This window comes from Suricata suricatta, chromosome 3 (assembly GCF_006229205.1).
Source record: "Suricata suricatta isolate VVHF042 chromosome 3, meerkat_22Aug2017_6uvM2_HiC, whole genome shotgun sequence".
In the NCBI taxonomy this organism is placed as follows: Eukaryota; Metazoa; Chordata; class Mammalia; order Carnivora; family Herpestidae; genus Suricata; species Suricata suricatta.
This window is the reverse complement of record NC_043702.1, coordinates 88,954,541-88,974,334: the sequence shown is the minus strand read 5'-3', so window position 1 is coordinate 88,974,334 and position 19,794 is coordinate 88,954,541. Positions and strand designations below refer to the sequence as shown.

Sequence of the window (19,794 nt, the reverse complement as noted above, 5' to 3'; positions counted from 1 at the left end):
ATTTGGCTTATACATTGTTTCTATTCTAAGGTTTTAAAACTAAGAAAATGCTTTTATTTTGTTAATTATCTAAGTTGATGAGGTCTGATGTCAGCCAGAGTCTTCTCCATTCTTGGGTCACCAATTATTCTTCCCCTTCTCCTCTAACCACTATTGTCTTGTTCTCTTATTTCTATGAGGTATTTAAAAACTGTACAATCTTTGCGTTTGCACATTGGTCATTTTGAATACAATTGGTGGAGTTTGTACCTAAGTTGTCGTCTTTTCATCAGCTTTGTGTTTCTTTTTAATTCATTATTCCCTTGTTAATTTTGTCTCTACTTTCTGTTCTCTCCTTCTATAAGGTCAATTGATTGTCTGAACTTGCTACTCTAGTGTTTTGTTCTACCGTATTTTTTCTTAAATGGCCTGTCCCCATGTAGCTTTGGGTCTGTTACTGATTATTTCAGTGCCTCAGTTTATCATCTGAAAATGAAGGTTATAATGTCTCTCACTGTTGCCATTAGGAATAAATGAAAGCCAAAGCACTTAACTCAGCACTGGCTATCCCGTGCCATTAAGCTTTACGCACACTGCATTTATGTGCTTTATGAGGAACTTATGGGAAACAGAATTTAAAATGCAAATATGTGTTGCTGAGTGCTTTCCTGTTTTTCTTCTTGGCATATCACTATTTTAGAAGATAATAAATGTGCTTTTTAGCTCTCTGTATTCATAAAACAAGTAAGTAGGCAAGACAACAAAAACTTGATTGCCATTTTCTGAGACTTTAGTTCTTCTAAGTGATTATGAATTAATTTACTGTAGTATTTTCCTCCCAAGTATGAGCATTCATTCTGAGGAAAATAACAGAATTGAAGTGTTTCTTTTGTTAATGCCAGTTAGTGTATTTGGTGTTTGCCTTCTGTCCAATTTTGCCTACCCCAGCTCTTCAATCCAAGTGTTCAAAAGAGATACCTACTGGTTGTTTAAATATTCTAAAATTCTGTTCATTATCAAAGATGTAAAGCAAATGTAAGTTGTTTTCAATGGGTTTTGCTTCCCACTATGTTCATATATTGCCTTGTGTTTTCCTGTTCCTTTTGTAGAATATCACAGATTCCATATATTACCCTGAATAAAATGCTTTCCAAAAAATATTTCAGATGTGTTCATTCTAGACAGAAATCAAACGTCACTTGATTGATGCTGATGGTGAGACACTTTCTTGGCATTTGCCTTTCATTAGTTTCAGGTGCTGCTCTTTTCCTGACTAGTGAGCTGGTCAAGAGAGCTGAAGTCTGCTTTGGCTCTGCCACTGGCTGGGAGCCCTTGGGCAAGTAGCCTCACCTCCTTGTCTCTCTCTTCCTTGTCTATAAAAGGAAAAACAGAACCTCAGTGTTTTCTGTTCTGAAACCCTATAGTTCTATGCTAAACAACCTACTCTTTCCAGGAGGCGCTGATATTGTCTCTTCACATTGACAGATGTCCAGATTCCACTCGGCCTGAAACAGTGCGTCCTTGTCTTCTCCCGTGCAAAAAAGACTGTACTGTGACAGCTTTCAGTGAGTGGACACCCTGCCCAAGGTCATGCCAACCAGGTCAGTGCATTCTGTTTTCTTAGAGCTTTCCTTCCCAACCACCCGAATTGTCTTCCCCACTGCTAAGTAAATGAGAGATTGTAGAATGGGAGCATCTTTCTTTTCCATTTGCATGTCCCCCTGTGAAACAAGATTGGTAACATTTGTAAATGAAGTCTTGGATTTCCAGATCCACCAGAACATAGCAGGGGAAACCTATTCAGTTACTCTGTGCCAGAAATTTCACTGGAGTGCTTTGCAGGAACGCTCATCCTCTCTTTGCCTTGTGGTGTTTTGAACAACCATTCAAATGTGGCTCCTTAGAAACGTCAACACCATCACAGTTTCTTTGTGGCTCCTGTGTGCTGAGTCTGACTGTAGGCACCTTTACTAGACTATTGAGCCTTATGCACTGTACTTACATCACTGATAAATATAATCCTGTCGAAGAACTAGAGCAGATACATGAAAAGTTTTGAATAAGTACAAAAATTGGCAATATAAGAGTTGTGTTTCCTTACTATAAATGTTGATACTTTTATACACCAAGGTGTATTTGGAGGGCAGTGATCCAGGATACTTAATACCAAGATCCTAAAAGACACATAGGAACACTTTGGTAGAATGACTGCCTTTAATGGAGCAGGTCTTTCCTCCCAGCACACTGCACACCCCTGATGAGCTAGTCCATGTGTAGATACCAGTCCTAGTCCAAAACCTCCATTTCTACAGAAGACCTAGAATTAATACTTTGGTTCTTCTCCCATAGTCTTATAACCTAGTCTTTATTCTCTAGATCTTATCATTGCCACAGTAAGAAAGGCAAATCCAAGAAAAGGAAGGATGCCTAGAATCATAACCCTAGTGCCCAGAGTAAATTGGGTTTCATACACATATCCTAGCCTTCTCTGGGTAGTCATGTCTTCTCAACCAAGACAAGGCTAGCTTCCTGGAAGAAGGGACAAGGAAGTACTGTGTGCAGTTCTGGAAGGAGAGAGCCTGCCACAGAGGTTGAGAGTGTTCACACCTTTGCTTGGGAAGTTCCATCCCGGCACATCTAGGATCCCCTAAATGTTGTTTGACTCACATGTCATCATGGGAGTGATGTGCAAATATGACCAATGTTGAGATAGATCTGCCTGATACTTCAACCCCCCTGTTAGTGACTGGAAAAGGGATAGTGACCACTAACGAAGATTACTGTTGTCAGTGTCCTATAGCGCAATGGAGGGGGAACCTGCATAAGGTTTTCATAACTGTACCATTTTATCTTCTTAATGGTATTTTGTCATGGAATTAATATAGCTGTATCCAGTGAGCTTATGGGTAGAATTACAAATAAATATTTTGAATATGAAAGAGCTTTGAAAAACAGTGTGATAATCTTCTGATCTTTTAAGGGGTGGAAACAACAGTCTCTTCCAGGAACTTTTCCAAACTTATTCTCCTGAATGGGGATATAAAGTAAAGGAATTGAATGAACAGGGTTTGTGGAGTAACCAGGGATATGTCATTTCCAGACAGGGTGAGACAGAAAAGCTATGATCTCTCTGGACCATTTGAAAGGCAGCATCTAGGAAGCTGACTTTTGTATTTTTAATGGTGATGTACTTGAAAACTGTTCAAAGATAGAAAAAGAAAGTTATTGGAAAATGCAAGAAAATAAAATAATATATAATGATGGAGTTTTACTGAGATTCAGGTGTTTCTTTTAGTTTATTCCTCATGAGAGGTTAGCATAATTCTTCTGTAAAGTGATTGTAGGAAAGGAAAGACTGAATTAAAAGGAAGACCCCACTGGCAGCCAGATACTGGAGTTGGAGCAGTCGGGCCCCTGACCAGGAGGGAGGCATATTCCTTTTATTGAGCCAGTACCCTCTAGCGGCCAGAGAGCATTGCAGCTACTGCTCTTGCATGCGTTATACAATCAAGAAAATTCTCTGCTGCCTGAGAGTCTTCCAGCACTCGCTAAGGATAGAGGGATTGTAGAGCATGTGAAATAATTACCCTTCCAGCAATTTCAAATTTTATTTCAATTTCCAGAAATTCAATTAGTTATTTAAATGGTTGGCATTGTGATGAAAATCGTTCTAAGCCTCTGTGGTCCTTTTTTGCCTCCAATATTCCAAAGCCTAGATAATTCTTTTCACAGCCTGGCAGTCAGGGGACCTACAGGAGAAAAGATTCAATTTTCAGATATATTCCAACTTTCCACTTCAATCCTATTTACCCTCATGTTTAGTTTATACCTTGGGACTAATATATTATTAAATAACCATGGCTTAATTAGGAGGAACTACGTGAGGGAGGATAATATTAAAGGAAATTGTACCTCTAAACCTATGGTTCTCAGACATTATTGTCTCTGAATCACCTGGAAGTATTACTGAAATGCGTATTTTCAGCTCCATAGCTAGAAATTCTGATCCATTAACTATGGGACGGTTCTCAAAAATGTGAGTTATTAAGAAGCTGCTCCTGAATAGTAATACACTATCCTTCTGGTGATTAAAAAAAAAAAAACAATAGATCCATAAACAATCACTGCTTGAAACTCCATCTTCAGCTTCTTAAATGCATCTGTGCTCTCCCAGCTCAACACCTGTAGAGTCTGATGGCTAAGATCAAAGATGCAGGAGCCAGGTAGGCAAGACTGAGTTTCAAAGTTTGCTCTGTGATGGGAACCCATTACTTCATCTCTCTGCTCCCATTTCTTCAACTGAAGAATGGGCTTAAGAGTCACACCTACACCTTTGGAAAGCACCTAGAGCACTGCTGTGCATGGAGTAAGCCCTGGGCAAGTATTTCCATAGTTGCTCTGAGCCTTTGCACCTGCTGTGTGAAGCTAACCCTGTATTCAGATGCCCGTCCTGCTCCGACCCTGTGCATCCACAAGGACCTGCATTAGCGGCTTTTCCCCAGGAATGTTATTCTCATGTCTGAGATCTCCCACATGTGTTAGGCTGTCCCCAGCTTACCTCATTAAGTAGATCATACCAAGGCACATCCTCCATTATGACACCTTTATCTTTCCATGTCAATATTGTGCTTGCTAGAAGTCCATGAAGGCAGAGACCATTTCTGTCATCTTCACTGATAAATGGTCTAAACTCAACACAGTATGGGGCATAGTTGTCAGTCAATAACTATTTTTTGAATGGACAAATGTCCTGTAAAGAGAGAGAATGGTGTGACTTTGAATCCAGGCAGGACATTCTCCGTTCTTGAGAGTGTCCTTCAAAATGTACTTTGGAGAATGGTGCTCTTGAATAATACTTCTCAAATCTAAATGCTCATACAAATCCCCTGGGGATCTCAGTACCTTCAGATTCGAATTGAGTTGACCTAGATGGGGTCAAGAATTGTACCTTTTTGTAAGCTTCCAGTTAATAACTATATCTTGGTCACAAAGCTCCAGGTCAAGGTGGGGTTCATTAGAAATTTTTGAGCAAGGCAATACATGGTCACAATTGTAAAGTGAGGAGTGTAGATGAGGAACAAATCAGCAGGTGGGCAGGTGAGGGAGAAGTGGTTTTACCTAAACTGAGAGATCAGGAGAAGCATGGGCCAGAGCAGGTGGCAACCTTGGCTAATGAGGTAATATGAACTTGAAACCAAATCCATTGGAAACCTCTCAGTGAGCAAGGGTGGATGCAGGGGCCTGAGGGTACCAGGAGTGATTTGTGCCTTAGCAATGGGTGAGTTGTGTCAGCTTTTATTTGGTCCTGGCTGGGTTCATGGGCTAAATTCTTATGATTTCAAAGTATTCTCAAGCCATGAACGATCTCTAGCTAGTAGTCAGCCACTGCTCTGGCTTCAGAGTCCTCCTCACCTGAGTCTCTCCTAAAATGATTAATGATAGTCACACATTCTTCTAAGAAAATCAGATATTTGTCAAGCTGTGGCCTTGTTGTGGCCTCTCTGATTTTTAAGCCCCAGTAATAAAGTAGCCAAATGATCAAGAATCATCCTTTAGGGGTGCCTGGGTGGCTCAGTCAGTTGAGCATCTGTCTTCGGCTCAGGTCACAATCTCACAGTTCCTGGGTTCGAGCCCCGCCTCAGGCCCTGAGCCTGCTTTGGATCTGTGTCTCCCTCTCTCTCTCTCTCTACCATGCCCCACTTGCATCTGTCTCTCTCACTCTCAAAATAAACATTACAAATTAAAAAAAATCATCCTTTGGTACCTTCTTGATCTTGATGGTTTTTTTAATTCTTCCCTCAGCCTGTAAAGCAAAGGACTGCCTGAAGTAGCCAATGTTATTTGTTTAATGATGGTAACAAGTTTCCTTATTGTAGAGGTTCTCAGCCCTGTGGAGTTCTTTGTTTTTTTTTTTTCTTTTCAATGTACTGATGTCCAAGATTCACCCTAGCCCATGTTAGTCAGTATCACTTCATGCTGAAGGGACATTTGCAATATTAAAACTCTCCTTAAGTGACTCTTAATAAGTGGGCAGGGATGAGAGACATTTAGTGTTTTATACTTTGCAACCTGCCTTCACATACATTTTAACCTATTGTAGAAGATCATTGATAATTGTCTGGGTGTTGTTGGGAATCAATCTTGGCCATCACACTTCATGCTCTTCCTTGAAGGTCAGAAATCAATACTGATTTTCCTGGATTTTTCTCAGATTATCTTTAAAGGGGTGCACTTTATATTTTCAGTGTTGAATTATATGAAATTTCAGATGTATACATAAATTAATACAATGTTAATTTAAAATATTAATGATCAATAGAATGTGCTCTTACGTTCCCCTCACCGAGTGAAAACAGTCACCAACTTATAGCTACTCTTGTTTTCCCGATGCTAACATCATCCATCTTTCCACCACCCCAAACACGGATTATTTTGAAAGAATTCCCAAAATGTGTATACCACTTCCATAGAAGGGAAAATTCATAGGAGGTAAAGCTATCAGACTGGAAGACAAAATGTGCCATATTCAAAATAGCTCTTTTTGTAAATTCCTAGAAACCATTGAGCTAATTATTAATTATTTGTCAGTATCAATAATTAAAGGCTGAGGGAGCTCCTTTAACTTTCATCTCTAAGGGGCAAGCTGGAGAGCAGTGTCATGGAAACAGGAAGCCCAAAGGCAAACTGCTGCTGGGAATTGGTAGGAAACTTCATTTGGTGGTAGCCTTTGTTCCTGTTCAAACCTCCTGGAGATGTGTCCTGAGGTTTTCAGTATCAAAGAAAGTAATTCTTTTTAAATGCCAAGGTGGTGTAGTGTAGTGATTAAGAGCTTGGACTCGCAAATCCCATCTTTGCCAAAGAAGTCACTTTAGACTCCCTTTAAACTCCTTGTGTTTCAATTTCCTCCTGTTTAACATGAGAGAGGATATCAGCATCTACTTCCTTGAGTGGTTATAGGGATTAACAGAGAACAGGGCACATTAAAGAATGTCAAGTACATAGAAATTTGTTATTAGTAGTAATATGTAAGTCCCTAAGAACAGGGAACTTGTCTTTCACTATGTTGGTGTCCGGCAACATCTAGACATCCTGTGTGAGTATGGTGGTGCTTGTTTCCATGTCTGTGCTCTTCTCGGACAGATTATAAAATCTAGAGGGCAATTGTCTCCTGATTTTATTAATGAACTTGCAGTGCTTAGCACCAGGTCTGGCACAGGAAGGACATTTGGTAATTGTTGAATGAATGAATAAATGAACTCTGCAACTTTCCCACAACCAGTTTAAATTCCTAAACATTTTGCTTCCATTAAGATGAAGCCATAACATTTTCAGACTGTTTGGTGGATCCAGGCCAATTATGGGAAAATATATTGGTCAGTCAGAACATCAGATAAGTAAAAAACAAACAAACAAACAGAAAGCACCAGTTCCAGAATCCAGAATTTCTCCCACTCAGAGGCATACCAGCACCACCCTCTCCCTCCACTTAACCCTTTCCAGCATGTATGTTTCCCTCTTTCTCCCTACAGTCCTGTCTACACTTTTGTCTACTTGAGAAGTGGTGGATGGAGTACTAATTTACTCCCAAATAATGAGGAGGCCTTGGACACTGGTCCCCAAAATACTGTTGAAGGCATCATGATGCTCTAATGACTTTCTTTGAGAAAGCAACTTAACCTAAATTTCATTTACCACCTCTGTAAATGTTTCACGCTGTCTATTCCCAAGTGTTTTTGAAATACTAAAATAAAATAAGGTGTGTATCTCACATACATGTCCCAGGCTCCATCCTCAAAATTCAAAGCATAGGTGCCTCTGTTTTTTACAGGCTCCACTGGGGGCAACTTGCCTCCTTTGGTTTATAATTTAAAGCCTGTAGATGTAGATGTAGATCAATGTAGACCAATGTAGATCTCTACATTGTCCTTGTACTCAATAAATATTCCTGAAAATGTAGTAGGAGGAGTGACAAACATTTGGGCTTGTGGGGATTACATTTCTCAGTCATATTCTTGCCAAACTGAGTTCTGCTGATAAAACTCATAAAAGATACTTTTTCTCAATTCATGGGGTAAAAATGTAATGGATAAAATTCTCTTAATTTGGGGGGGAATTTTTTTGCTCTCGTGTTTGTTTTTGTTTGGTTTTGTTTTGCTTTTCCTCAAAATTTGACACCTTCTGCCAGATTCTATTAAAATCCACTATGAAGTGGATTTGACTTTGTAAAGAAAGAAAATCAGGTTTGCCAACAACACCATAAATTAAGAACATTTCAGGGTCCCTGGATGCCTCAGTCGGTTAAGTGTCCAACTCTTGGTTTTGGCTCAGGTCATGGTCTTGTGGTTCATGAGTTCGAGGCCCATGTTGGGCTCTGTGCTGACAGTGTGGGAGCCTGCTTGGAATTCTCTCTCTCCCTTTTTCTGACCCTTCCCCACTCATGATCTCTCTCTCAAAAATAAACATTAGAAAAAAGAAAAACAAACAGAACATTTCATCACAGCACCTGCGTCATTTCCCAACATTCCCATTGTGTGATAGAAGACCTGCTGCTCAGAGATTGGAACTCAGTTGGCCCTACCCACCCTTCACCTTGAGAGGAAACATTAGAGATATGTTCATAGTCCACACTCTTCCTCCTACCCTCCACCCCATATTCTTCAGCACCAGAGACTCATGTTCAGCTACCCGGACCTGCAGATCACAGCATCAACAGCTGGGATTCTCCTTCACTTACTATAATGGCCCCAGGAGGTAGGTGTAATGATACATGACTAAAGAGGTGAGGAACCCCCAGCTCAGAAATACAAAGTCCATGGTTACCCAACATGCATGGCCAAGGAAGAGCCAGAGTGGAATCCAGATTTCTCAGACTCTAACACCGGCCTGTTTTATTCCAGAACATGGTTTCTCATGCCATAGGCATACTCATTTTGCTTGCTTATTACCAATTCAAGAATTTGGAGCCTGGAACTCTCAAACCTGTGACACAGGCTCGGCACATTACAGGACTATCACACACTGCTTTCACGTTTGCGGTTTCCTTGACAGTTTGGTGAAAAAAGGAACAGCTGTTCCATTAGTCCTGCTCCAGAGATGAGACAATGAAATTGTGAAGGGAAGCACTTCTGGTCAACTGATCCAAACAGAGCGAAGAGCAGGTGAAGATACACAGTTTAAATTAAACTTGCTACATAGCCTTGCCTGGTGAGCCTGTACAGCAACAGGGAAAAAAAGCTAGACAAGGTCAGACTTATCACTAAAAGGCCAAAACATCCACATGCTTTTGTTTCATCTCACTGCCTCTTCCTGTCAAATTAATAACATTTGTAATTTATTGCTATCCATTATCCTGTTTAATTTTATCTCAACACTATATGGAAAGAATTGTTATTTTTACATATGAGGATAGAGAGACCTAGGGAAAGGACCCAAGATTGCAAAACTAATAGAAGGCAAAACCACATGGACCCTTAGGCTCTTATTCATTCATTCAGCAATAAACATTTGCTGAACACTCAGCGTGTTTCAGCCATTGTGCTAGGTGCTGTATGGTGACAGAAACAGACACAGATCCATCCACTGTGGAGGGAACAGTCTACTAGAGGGAGATAGAGCCATTGAACCCACAATTACCCAAATTCCAGTTGTTGTAGGTGCTAGGCAGAGAGAGAATAGTAAGGGAAATCAGAATTCTGCTCTGTTTAGAATATCTTTCACCATATCTCTGCTGCTTGCCCAGATCGTACCAACATATAAATCCTTGCCTCCTCCTCAGGATTTGTCCTGATCCTTCCGCTGGAAACAACCGCCCCTCCTCTTGAGTCCCATAACCCTGTCTGACTTGCTTATATTCTAACTATTTGTAAAGGTGTTTTGTGTCCCTCTGAAGGGATGTGGAATCTTTGAGGGCTAGAACCTTTTTCTGCCTTCATTCCCAAAAGTGCCTAAGTAATAAAACAGAACAGAACTCAGTAAATCTGTATGAAATTAATGTATGCCAGTTAGAAGCAACCTGCTTAGGCAAAGCTAGTGAACTGCTAAGAGGAAAGTTGATAGGCCTTTACACCTAAATTTCTTTCATAAATGTTTTCCTGGCTCTCTAAAAGAACATGCACAGTGATGTTAGTAATAAAAGATGTGGGACTTAGGGGCATTTAGTTAGCTCAGTCCATTGAACATCCAAGGTCAGCTCAGGTCATGATCCCATGGTTCTTGAGTTTGAGCCCTGTATTGGGCTCTGTACTGTCAGCACAGAGCCTGCTTCAGAGCCTCTTTCTCCCTCTCTTTTCTCCCTCTCTCTCTCTCTGTCCTTCCCCTACTTGTTCCCTCCCTACCCCCCTCAAAATAAATCAATAAATTTAAAAAAAGAAGAATGGGGGACTTAGAGAATCTGATTTATCTCTGGTTTCCTGCAAACATGATTAAAAATAATTCTTCATCCTTTTTTATTTGTTTATACATTTGTTTATTAATTCACTCATTCATATGTCCATCAGTCCATTTGTTCATTATTATTTTAATGAAGTCATATGAGTATATCCTGGGAACCAGAACCTATTCAATTGCTAATTCTTAGAAGGGATTTCCTACTGCAACTTCCCATTCCAACAGAGGTCACCAGCTGAGGCATTAATGTCTATAGGAAGTGAAGTAAAGGGTTTAATGTTTTTTTTTCTTTAATAAAACCCAAGGGTACAATGTTGAAATCTAAAATTAGGTTCCTGTGCAGTCTTGCAGTGGCCCAGGATGGTCTAAGGGTGAAACTGCAATTTGAACAGGTTTCTGAAATGTGGCCCATGCACTTCCTGCTCTGACTGATGCTTGTCGAAACCTTGAGAGATTCTGATTTTGAGGTCATGCCTAGGCCCTCAAAACCTGCATTAAAATGTTTATTTATTTATTTTGAGAGAGAGAGAGACAGCAAGCACAGAAGCAGTGGGAAGGAGAGAGAGAGAGAGAGAGAGAGAGAGAGAGAGAGAGAGAGAGAGAGAGAGAGATTGAGAGAAGAGAAAGAGAAAGAGGAAGTATCCCAAGCAGTGCTGTCAGTGCAGAGCCCAGTGCTGGGTACAAACCCATGAACTATAAGATCACTACCTGAGCCAAATCAAGAATTGGGCACTTAACTGACTGAGCCACTCAGGTGCACCAAATCTGCATTTTTAAATAAACTTCCGTAGTAAGTCTAAGACACACTAAAGTTTGAGAATGACTGAACTATAGGAACATATAATTTAACCATTAGCAAATGGATAATTTAAGAAATGTGTAAGTTGCATCTAGTGTATAGTTCTAATTGTTTATTCTGGTTTTCAAGGATCAAAGGCTTTTAAGCTATAATCGGTTAAAATGGTTTGTTGGAAAATTATAACAAGAAATCTCACAGATAGCCAAAAACAAGGAAGAACATTCTCCATGGACACCATGGGAACTAGAAATGCCAACAAGGACCTGTGGCCTCTCTGCTGCTTCAGGGCCAGCATGCTTCTTCCTGTCTTTGCTTTTGCTTGTGTACCTACTGTCTGCCCTTTCTAATGCAACATTCTCGGAATCTGGACACTGTCGTAAGTAGCAGATACAGAGCCTTGGAATGGCGGTCTCAAACTTGACTCTACCACACTCTCTTAAGTCAAGCACCCAACATGGACAGAAACTTCCCTTCTGGCTCTCTATTTAGGTTACCAAGAAAGAGAATCTGATGACCCCCCTTTGTGTCAGGTGCCCAGCCCCTTCAGCAGTGTGGGGAGCCTTCTCAGGTCAGGACGCTTCTGAAAGGGGAAGGGTGCAGTGAGCAGAAGGGTAACAGGAATTGGATATGGGAGTTCCCCTCTCAGATGGAGCAGTGATTGTCCCCATGGAGACTCACTTCTCCAGGACACCCAAGCTCAGCCCTCTGGGAGAGAACTCAGAATGTGACTCCTCTCCTCACTTCTGTTTCAGCCCATCTCTGTGGTTGCTGAACTGCAAGCAGAGGCATATAAGACTGACCTGCTTGCTTCCAACTCAAAAGCCACCCTCTTATTGCATCAGAGTTGGTTTGGGAAGAGAGTGATTTACATTAGGTAGAAATACAGAAAAGGAAAATGAAACCCCTGGCACATAGAATGCAGTAGAATTATATGTTCATGTAGAGTAGAAACTTGTAGAAAAGAGAAAGCACTCATCCTGAGTATGATCTGGGCCAGAGTGTTTTACTTCAAACAAACAAAATGTGTAGTCCATGTGTACTTGAATTCTTACCAAAATGTCTAGGCTGTAATTTCTATCAACAGTCTATCACACACAGTATTGTCTTGGTCATCTTATAAAATAAACTATCATACCAAACAAAATAAGTAAAAGCAAACAAAAATTTAAAAATGTAGATTTTGTAAGGGGAGTTCTGTTCCTTACATCTGAAATCCACTCTTAATTCATAACTTCTTTGTTTGCATGTAATACTTGCTATAAAGCACTATTAATCTCTTTCATTCAGTAGTCAAGCTACATTACCATAAATAAATCCTGTGGCTCACATGGATATTCGTAATGATTTATTGTTAGCCTTGGTGGCAGAAAAAAATGTGCTTCTTTGGATGTGAATGCTCTTCTTTTCAGACTGTTAATTCTGGCTGGTTTCTTTCTTGTATCTCTAGAATTCTCTGCAGACAATACTGTGCATCACAGTGTAACTTGTATTTTCCTGTAGAAGTAAATAAGCTGCCTTTCAGAAACTAAGGTACCCATTCTAATTAGAAGTTTATTCTTAGACTTCTCACTATGCTTCCTATGAGGAAATAGAATAAATTAGTTTTGATTTTGGTAGGGTGTTACTTTAAGTTTATTAAATAATTTTCTACAAGTAAAAAAGAATACATTAATTATTTTCACTTCCTTAGCTTTGATCCTATTTTAATATGATTCTAAATTAGAGCATGGTTTAAGGAGGCTTTTGACTCATTGGATTAGTTAACGTGATGGTAGATTTACAAACTATTTAATTTGTATTACTATAACAAAGCTGAAAGTTAAAGCTGGAGATAAATGTTGAGACCTTAATATGTCAATTAGGAACTCCAGGTTTTATAGGAACATCAAATGATTATGTATGGTAACAAATCAAGAAGATATTAAATTTATGATCAAAATGAAGTAGATTGCTCATGGTTTAGGTGAACAACTTTTAAGTGTTTCCTAATAGAAAAATCATCACTGGATGTTCTGCTAATCTCTTAAAATTCTTTCAAAATTAAGTTGCTACATGGAGATGGTTCAGATAGAATATCTACTGAATGGCATGTTTTCAGTGATAAGGAATAAAATGTACCAACATAAGTATTCTGGTAATGATAGATTCTTTGCCATTTGAGGTATTTTCAAGTTAAATTTAATTCTCTGATTCCTAAAATATGCTTATCATAACTTTACTTAGAAGTCTTATAAATAATAACCAAAGCAGACCACATATACAGTGACAGTTTCTGTGGGAAATATGCTCATTTCTAACTTGATCCAACAATATCCTCTTCTACTGCCGGATGACCACATGCTTTTTGAACTGATATTTGGTTATATTCAGTTTAGCACTTAATTATATTCTCTCTTGAGCTTCTAATTTGTTCATTCGTCCTGGAAAGAATCTAACATGCATATGGTGTGTTCCTGGTGTTGCTCTAGCTATGAGTTAATTTTAACTAAATTTAGTAAACTATACTGAAATTCTATGTACTTATCTGTGGCATAAATGTAACGTAGCATCTCTAAGACAATGTGCTTCCTGGGTTTTTTTTATCCTACATGAAGAGGCTGGCTCAGCAGTAATTGCTCTGTTTGTGTTAGTTTCCTACTTGTCCTCCATTTTTCATCATCCCTGAGTAAATTGTAGGATCCATGAGTACTCAGGCTCAAGCTATAAAGTTACTAATTTTATAAACAGAAGATAGAAATATATTAAATATATTTTGGAGTAAGAATGAGAGAAATCAAGAAAGAGACTTTCTTCTAGCAGGAAAATAATAGGAGTTTAGTAAACATGTTTTTACATTGCATGGAACATAAAATACCATTATACATGACTAACAGGCAGGCTCATTTATGGTCTTGGAATTTAAGAAAGTCTGTCTTTTCCTCACCTACTTTTTACCCCATCCAAAATTAGAAACAATTGAAAATTAGTCCAAATAGAGGGGGATCAAAATATCAGCTGATTCTCAACCCTATAATTAGACAGCCTTAACCACCTGCTCACAGATCATGTTAGACAACTAAAAATTTGAAAGAGCCAGAACAGAGCAGAATAGGTGCATTCTATGAGCAGATACATCCCAAAGAACAAGAAGGAGAATGAAAGAAAAGTGACATTTGTCCACTTCCTTCTCCCCAAAAAACATGAGTTACATGCCCTCATCCTTACCAAAGAAGACTTGGTGGGGGGAAGGGGAGAAAGTCCTGAGACAAAGAGGGCTCTAGAAGTAGATCTCCCTTCACAGGAAAGGAATCATCTGGTGGGCTCCACCCTCACAGACTGGTGCTAGGCAACATTGTAAACTCCTGTTCCAACTCTCATTACTTTCTTTACTCTTCTTAGCTACGTTGGCCTTCCTTCTGACCAAGCTTGTTGTCTCTTGATCAGACTTTCACTGGCTGCCCCTTCTTCCTAAAATGTTCTTCTCTCACATTGGCATGGGTGCCTTTTGCTCAACATTTGTTTCCAGTTCAAATATCATGTCTTGGTGAACCTTTCTCTGATAACCTTATTAGAAATTCCCCTCTTTTCTTTCTCTTTCTTACTTATTATCTCATGTTATTTTTCCTCATAGCACTTTACTATTCTCCCAGTTAGAAAGTAAGCTCCATGTCATGTTCACTGCTTCAACACATTAGATAGTGACTGCCACAGAGTAAGTGCCTACATAGTAATTAAATGAATGATAACAAGTGAATGTATCATTAATTCAGTGAATGTCTTGGAGGGGTTACTATATACCAAGCTTTATGCTAGTTGCTAGTAGCATTAAGGTTAGTGAGATGAGGTTACTTTATTCAAGGGGCTTTTTGATAAACAAATTAGAGTATGTAAACATGTTTTTCCTATAACAAGAATGAGCACATTAAGTGGCCAGAAAGGAGGGAGTCTTACTCTAGCTACGTGGCCAGAGGATGTAAGATTTGGTAGATTAGGATTTTCCATATAAACATGAAATACAAGTATCTTAAATATAGGAGAGGATGTATGTATGGAGGCTTGGCAGCATGAGAGGACATTTTAATGAAATAAATTACAGGCAGCTAGTGATGCTTGAGATGCATAATGCATAGGGAGAGATGATAAGAAATAGGGTTAGAGAGATATGCAGAAGCCAGTTTATGAAAAGATTTATGCCATTCTAAGAAGTTTGGACATTATCTGGAATTCTAATAGATGCTTTAAATTTTAAGTACAGGTGTGATAAAATCAGATCTTTGTTTTAGAAAAAAGTACAGAAAATAATGAGGTTAGACAGCATTGGAAACGAGTGGGAAAATCATGAGGTCATTCAATTATCTGGGCAAGAAATAAGGAGGATCTGTTTTCTTGAATAAAAAAATGTGAATTGTAGGTAAATTACCATAACTCAACATTGTTTAATAGCATGTCTTCATGACCCAGCATGTACTGAGTTCTTTGCCCATCCTGTGGAGTTCATGTAACTGGATGATTATGCAAACCCTCTCTCCTGCTCAAGGAATTTAAATGCCAAGAGAGAAGTAAAAACAGTAAGCAACTGTCAGAACTCCAGGAAAGAGCAAATCATTCCTAGTCACCTCTCTGTGTGTATACTTCCAAAGAGTAAGATGAGCCCAAAGATGAAGAAGATCTCATTAATTCTCCATATTGCCATTGTTTTAATCAGGAGCAGCACCATAATTTGTAGCATCCAATGTAAAATGTGAAAATGTGGGATGCCTTGTTCAAAAATTATTAAGTATTTGAAGACAGCTGTAGCAGAGCTTTAAACTAAGAGTGCTATTGAGCCTGAGGCCCTGTGAACTGGCTGGTCTTGGTCCTTATTGACTTTCTTTAGGAGCCAGGCTCCTAACTGGATAGAGCTTTTATTCCTGGGAACAGTTGCCGTTATTGGATTGCAGTTTTATTGGACTGCAATTCTTCTTGCACTTGGCTGAAAATATTCAGGGGTCGGAAGCAGAGGATAGCAAAGAAGAGCCACAAGAACACATAGTTTGGGCACAGACTTCTTGGGTTTCAAGCCCTGTTTATTACTGATTGGCATCTTGGATGAGATAGAAGACCTCTCTATTCTTCCCATTCTCTGACCTCCAAAACGGAAATAACAAGAGTAACTGTGTTTTAGGATTGTCTTGAGGATTGAATTGATTTATGTAGAGTACTTGGCAAGTGACTGAAGCATGGCAAGTGCTTGGGTCATTTTTTCTTATTGTTTTGAAGATGATATTCTGGATAATAAACCTTGCATGATTCCACATAATTCAGATCTTGCCATTCAAAGTGAGATTTGTCATCCAACAAACAGAAATTCTTAATATTAACATGATTGAATTTATCAATCATTTACTGTATCATTTTCGTTTTTTGTGTTTTAAGGTTTTTTAATTTCCTATCCCAAAGACATCAAGATGTCTGTTTCTCCAGAAACTTTTATATGTAAACCTTAAATAATTCATTTTCATGTATGATATTAGGTAGAAATTATTTTCTTTTTGGAGACACTGACCTCTCTCCTTTCCCACTCCAATGTACCTAGTGAAGAAAGCCAGTCTGATTCCCCTTACTCTCTGTGGAATTTGACTCTTCTGTGTCTTTGTACAATAGCATTCACTTTGCCTAAATTTCTCTACTTCTAGATATTATATAGATGACCACCAAGGTCTTTCATGTTCTTGCTCAAATATCCCTTTTTTCATTGAGGCTTTGAAGTTTAAAATTATAACTTTTCTTCTCCTCACCATGCGTATACACATACCACGTTCCTTAGCATTTTGTGCTGTATTTGTGTGTGTGTGTGTGTGTGTGTGTGTGTGTGTGTGTGTTCAGGCATCATAAAATTACACCTGTAAATACTTAAGAATAGATTTATAAAAGATAAGGGCTCTTTTTAAAACATAACCATAGTAACACTACCAAGTAGGAACACTACATTTGGTAACACTACTAAATGCAGAGCATCTAATTGCCTTATGAACCAGTAAATATTGACTTATTTTTTTCACTTGTCCTTCTGCCTCCCCTGGAATGTAAGGTCCAAGAGGTAGGGATAATATTTCTTTCTTTTGTCTTGTTTTATTTTCAATTTCAAGAATGGTATTTTCTTCCAAGAGAGCTTCAATATTCTTTTTCCAGAATAATCCAGAGAACATGATAAACATTTATTATCTGAGACTTTCTTCTTCAGATAGAATAGTGCTAGCTCCAGCTCTACACATTTATTAAAGAGGCATCTGGTTTGGAAAACTCTGGGTGACTTTTTTTTCCTGTTCTTTCTAGAGTTAAGGTCAGGACAAGAAAGTAACCCCAGTATTTCTGTCTGTCAGAGTAGGTTTTCTTCACTATCCACACACGAAGGGAATTCTAGCTTTATGTTTGTACAAATGAGACAGTCTCTGACCAAACATCACTCTGTGCTCTGACCACACAGTCTTTGTCTCCTCTGTCTTGATTTACTGTATCTATTAAAAGCCATGCTCTCACTGCCAACAATGGAGAAATTTCATCAAGGACCAGTGCTCCAAACTTTCTTGTACTTGCCTGTCATTTTAGACCTGCATTTATAATCCATTTTTGAAAGTGTTTCAAAGGGAATTCCAAAGAAAATAAGAAGAAAAGGGGGAGGAAGCTATAGGACATGTCAACCAATTATAATTCAGTTGACAGTTGGGAACCCAATTATAATCCAATGACAGTTGGTTATTTATTAGTATTTTAGGAGAATGGCATTTCTAGGTATGGTAGTGTTACTATGGTCATGTTTTAAAAAGAGCCCTTATCTTTTATAAATCTATTCTGAAATATTTACAGATATAATTTTATGATGCCTGAATATTCTTAAAAATAATTCAGGTGTGCATGAAAGGGGAGAAGTATAGATTTAAAAAAGCATGGCTATATGGTTGTTCAAGCTGATGGAAGGATATATTGGGTTTATTTGATATTACATTCTACTACCTGATTATTCTTCCTCAAAGCCCCAAATAAGTTATTCTAATTATTTCCCTTTGAGATACCAGAAGATAAGTATTTTCCCAAGTTCACAGACCTGACATTCCAAGTCTAAAAAGTCATGTTACTACATCAATACCAAGTCAAAAAAGGAATTTCAAAAGCTAGAGGCTTTATATTGATGCTGCAAATTAATGAAGACAAGAAAACAGGAAATAACACACACCTCATGCATAAAAGGGCTAATTAAGAGTCTTTGTCTACAGTATGCTAAAATTTATAGTTAAAAGTGAAAAACTTTATTTTAATTGGGTTATCTTTATAGAGCTATTTTCCTTTACTTTGTCTTATTACTACCTCCAAAACAGAAACTTTTATATCAAAACCAATATTAATGTCTAAATGATCCCTCATACCTTACATTCATATAAACCATTTTTTACATGTAGACACATCCCGGAGCATTGCACAACGTTGCAGAAACTGGGATTCACGTGGTTGAGCTACAGTGAATGTGGTGCATTTTGAGCATGGCAGGCAGCTGGCCCAGTAATACACTTCACTTTCCTATAAAAAGAACAGAGGATCTAAGGGTCTAAAGTTGCTAGCTATGCATCCCTGAGTTGTGATTTCACTGTGCTGTGACACATAAACTTGAACTGGAAGTTCTTCTGTCCCCTGGGTGTCAACAATATTGGACATGAATAGAATCCTTTAATGCCCATGAGGTCATAAAGCATTAATAAGTTTAGAGTAATACAGATTTTTTTAAACAGTTGCTTTGAATATATGATTCAGTATTCATGCCTAATAATGACTATGTCTTGAGTTTATATCTTAGATGACATTGATGTCTCCCAAACCTGTCTGCATACAGTGCAGTGTTGTGTTGCAGAGAATTTCACCCTTAAGGCTGATGGAGTGCAATGTATTAGGGAGCCCTGTAGCAAGCAGCCACTAGACATTTCATCTGCTGAAATGAAAAGGGGTCTGAATGGAGGGAAAATAAATCCCTGTCATTTCAGCACGGGTTGGCAAGAAGAAAAGACAAGTGCAAATTGTCATTATAAATAGTGTTGTTAACCCTCCTCATTTGTAGTACACATTTCCAATTATACCCATTATGATGTACTTAGCTAGAGGGCAGGTTGCATTTTTAAAATGTGTTGAGAACATTAATGATTTAGCTAGTGCTCATTTGTTTTCTATTGCTTGGTTAAGCATGCTGCATTGTCTTTTTCTTGTTTTACATATTGGATGAAAAAGAGATACTAGCTTTAAATGTGCTTAATCAGTGGTTCTTTGTCCTAGAGATTTTTTTTAGACATACCGATGCTTGGGCAGTACCCACCAGAGATTTTGATGTAAATGGTTTGGGTTGGGGGAATCATTAGGAGTCTGTAAAAGTGTGCCTTGAAATTCTAATATGTAGCCAGGGTTAAGGACTGTGTGGGTTGAGCAGAAAGAAAGCAAGATCAGCAGTGGGTAACTTCATTTATCATATTTAGAGAAAGGAAGGGCCAGATTCAAAGGTGGTCACTGTTTGATAAGGTTAGCTTTACAAATTGCAGATATTTTAAGAGCAGCAGTGGTTGAGGATAGTAAGTAGAGGAAATTGGAGATAGTGTCTAGAAATTAGAACTAGTGCATAGGTTTCAGAGAGC

At 38.6% G+C, this 19,794-nt stretch overlaps 1 protein-coding gene across 1 annotated transcript in view; it reads left to right on the top strand.

Annotated features, from left to right (window-relative positions):
• Positions 1-19,794, top strand: part of THSD7B (thrombospondin type 1 domain containing 7B) — a 730,459-nt gene that overhangs the window by 354,374 nt on the left and 356,291 nt on the right. Inside the window, exon 9 of the mRNA XM_029933012.1 lies at positions 1,465-1,580. Coding sequence (XP_029788872.1) covers positions 1,465-1,580 — 116 coding nt within the window. The remainder of the gene's footprint in view (positions 1-1,464; positions 1,581-19,794) is intronic.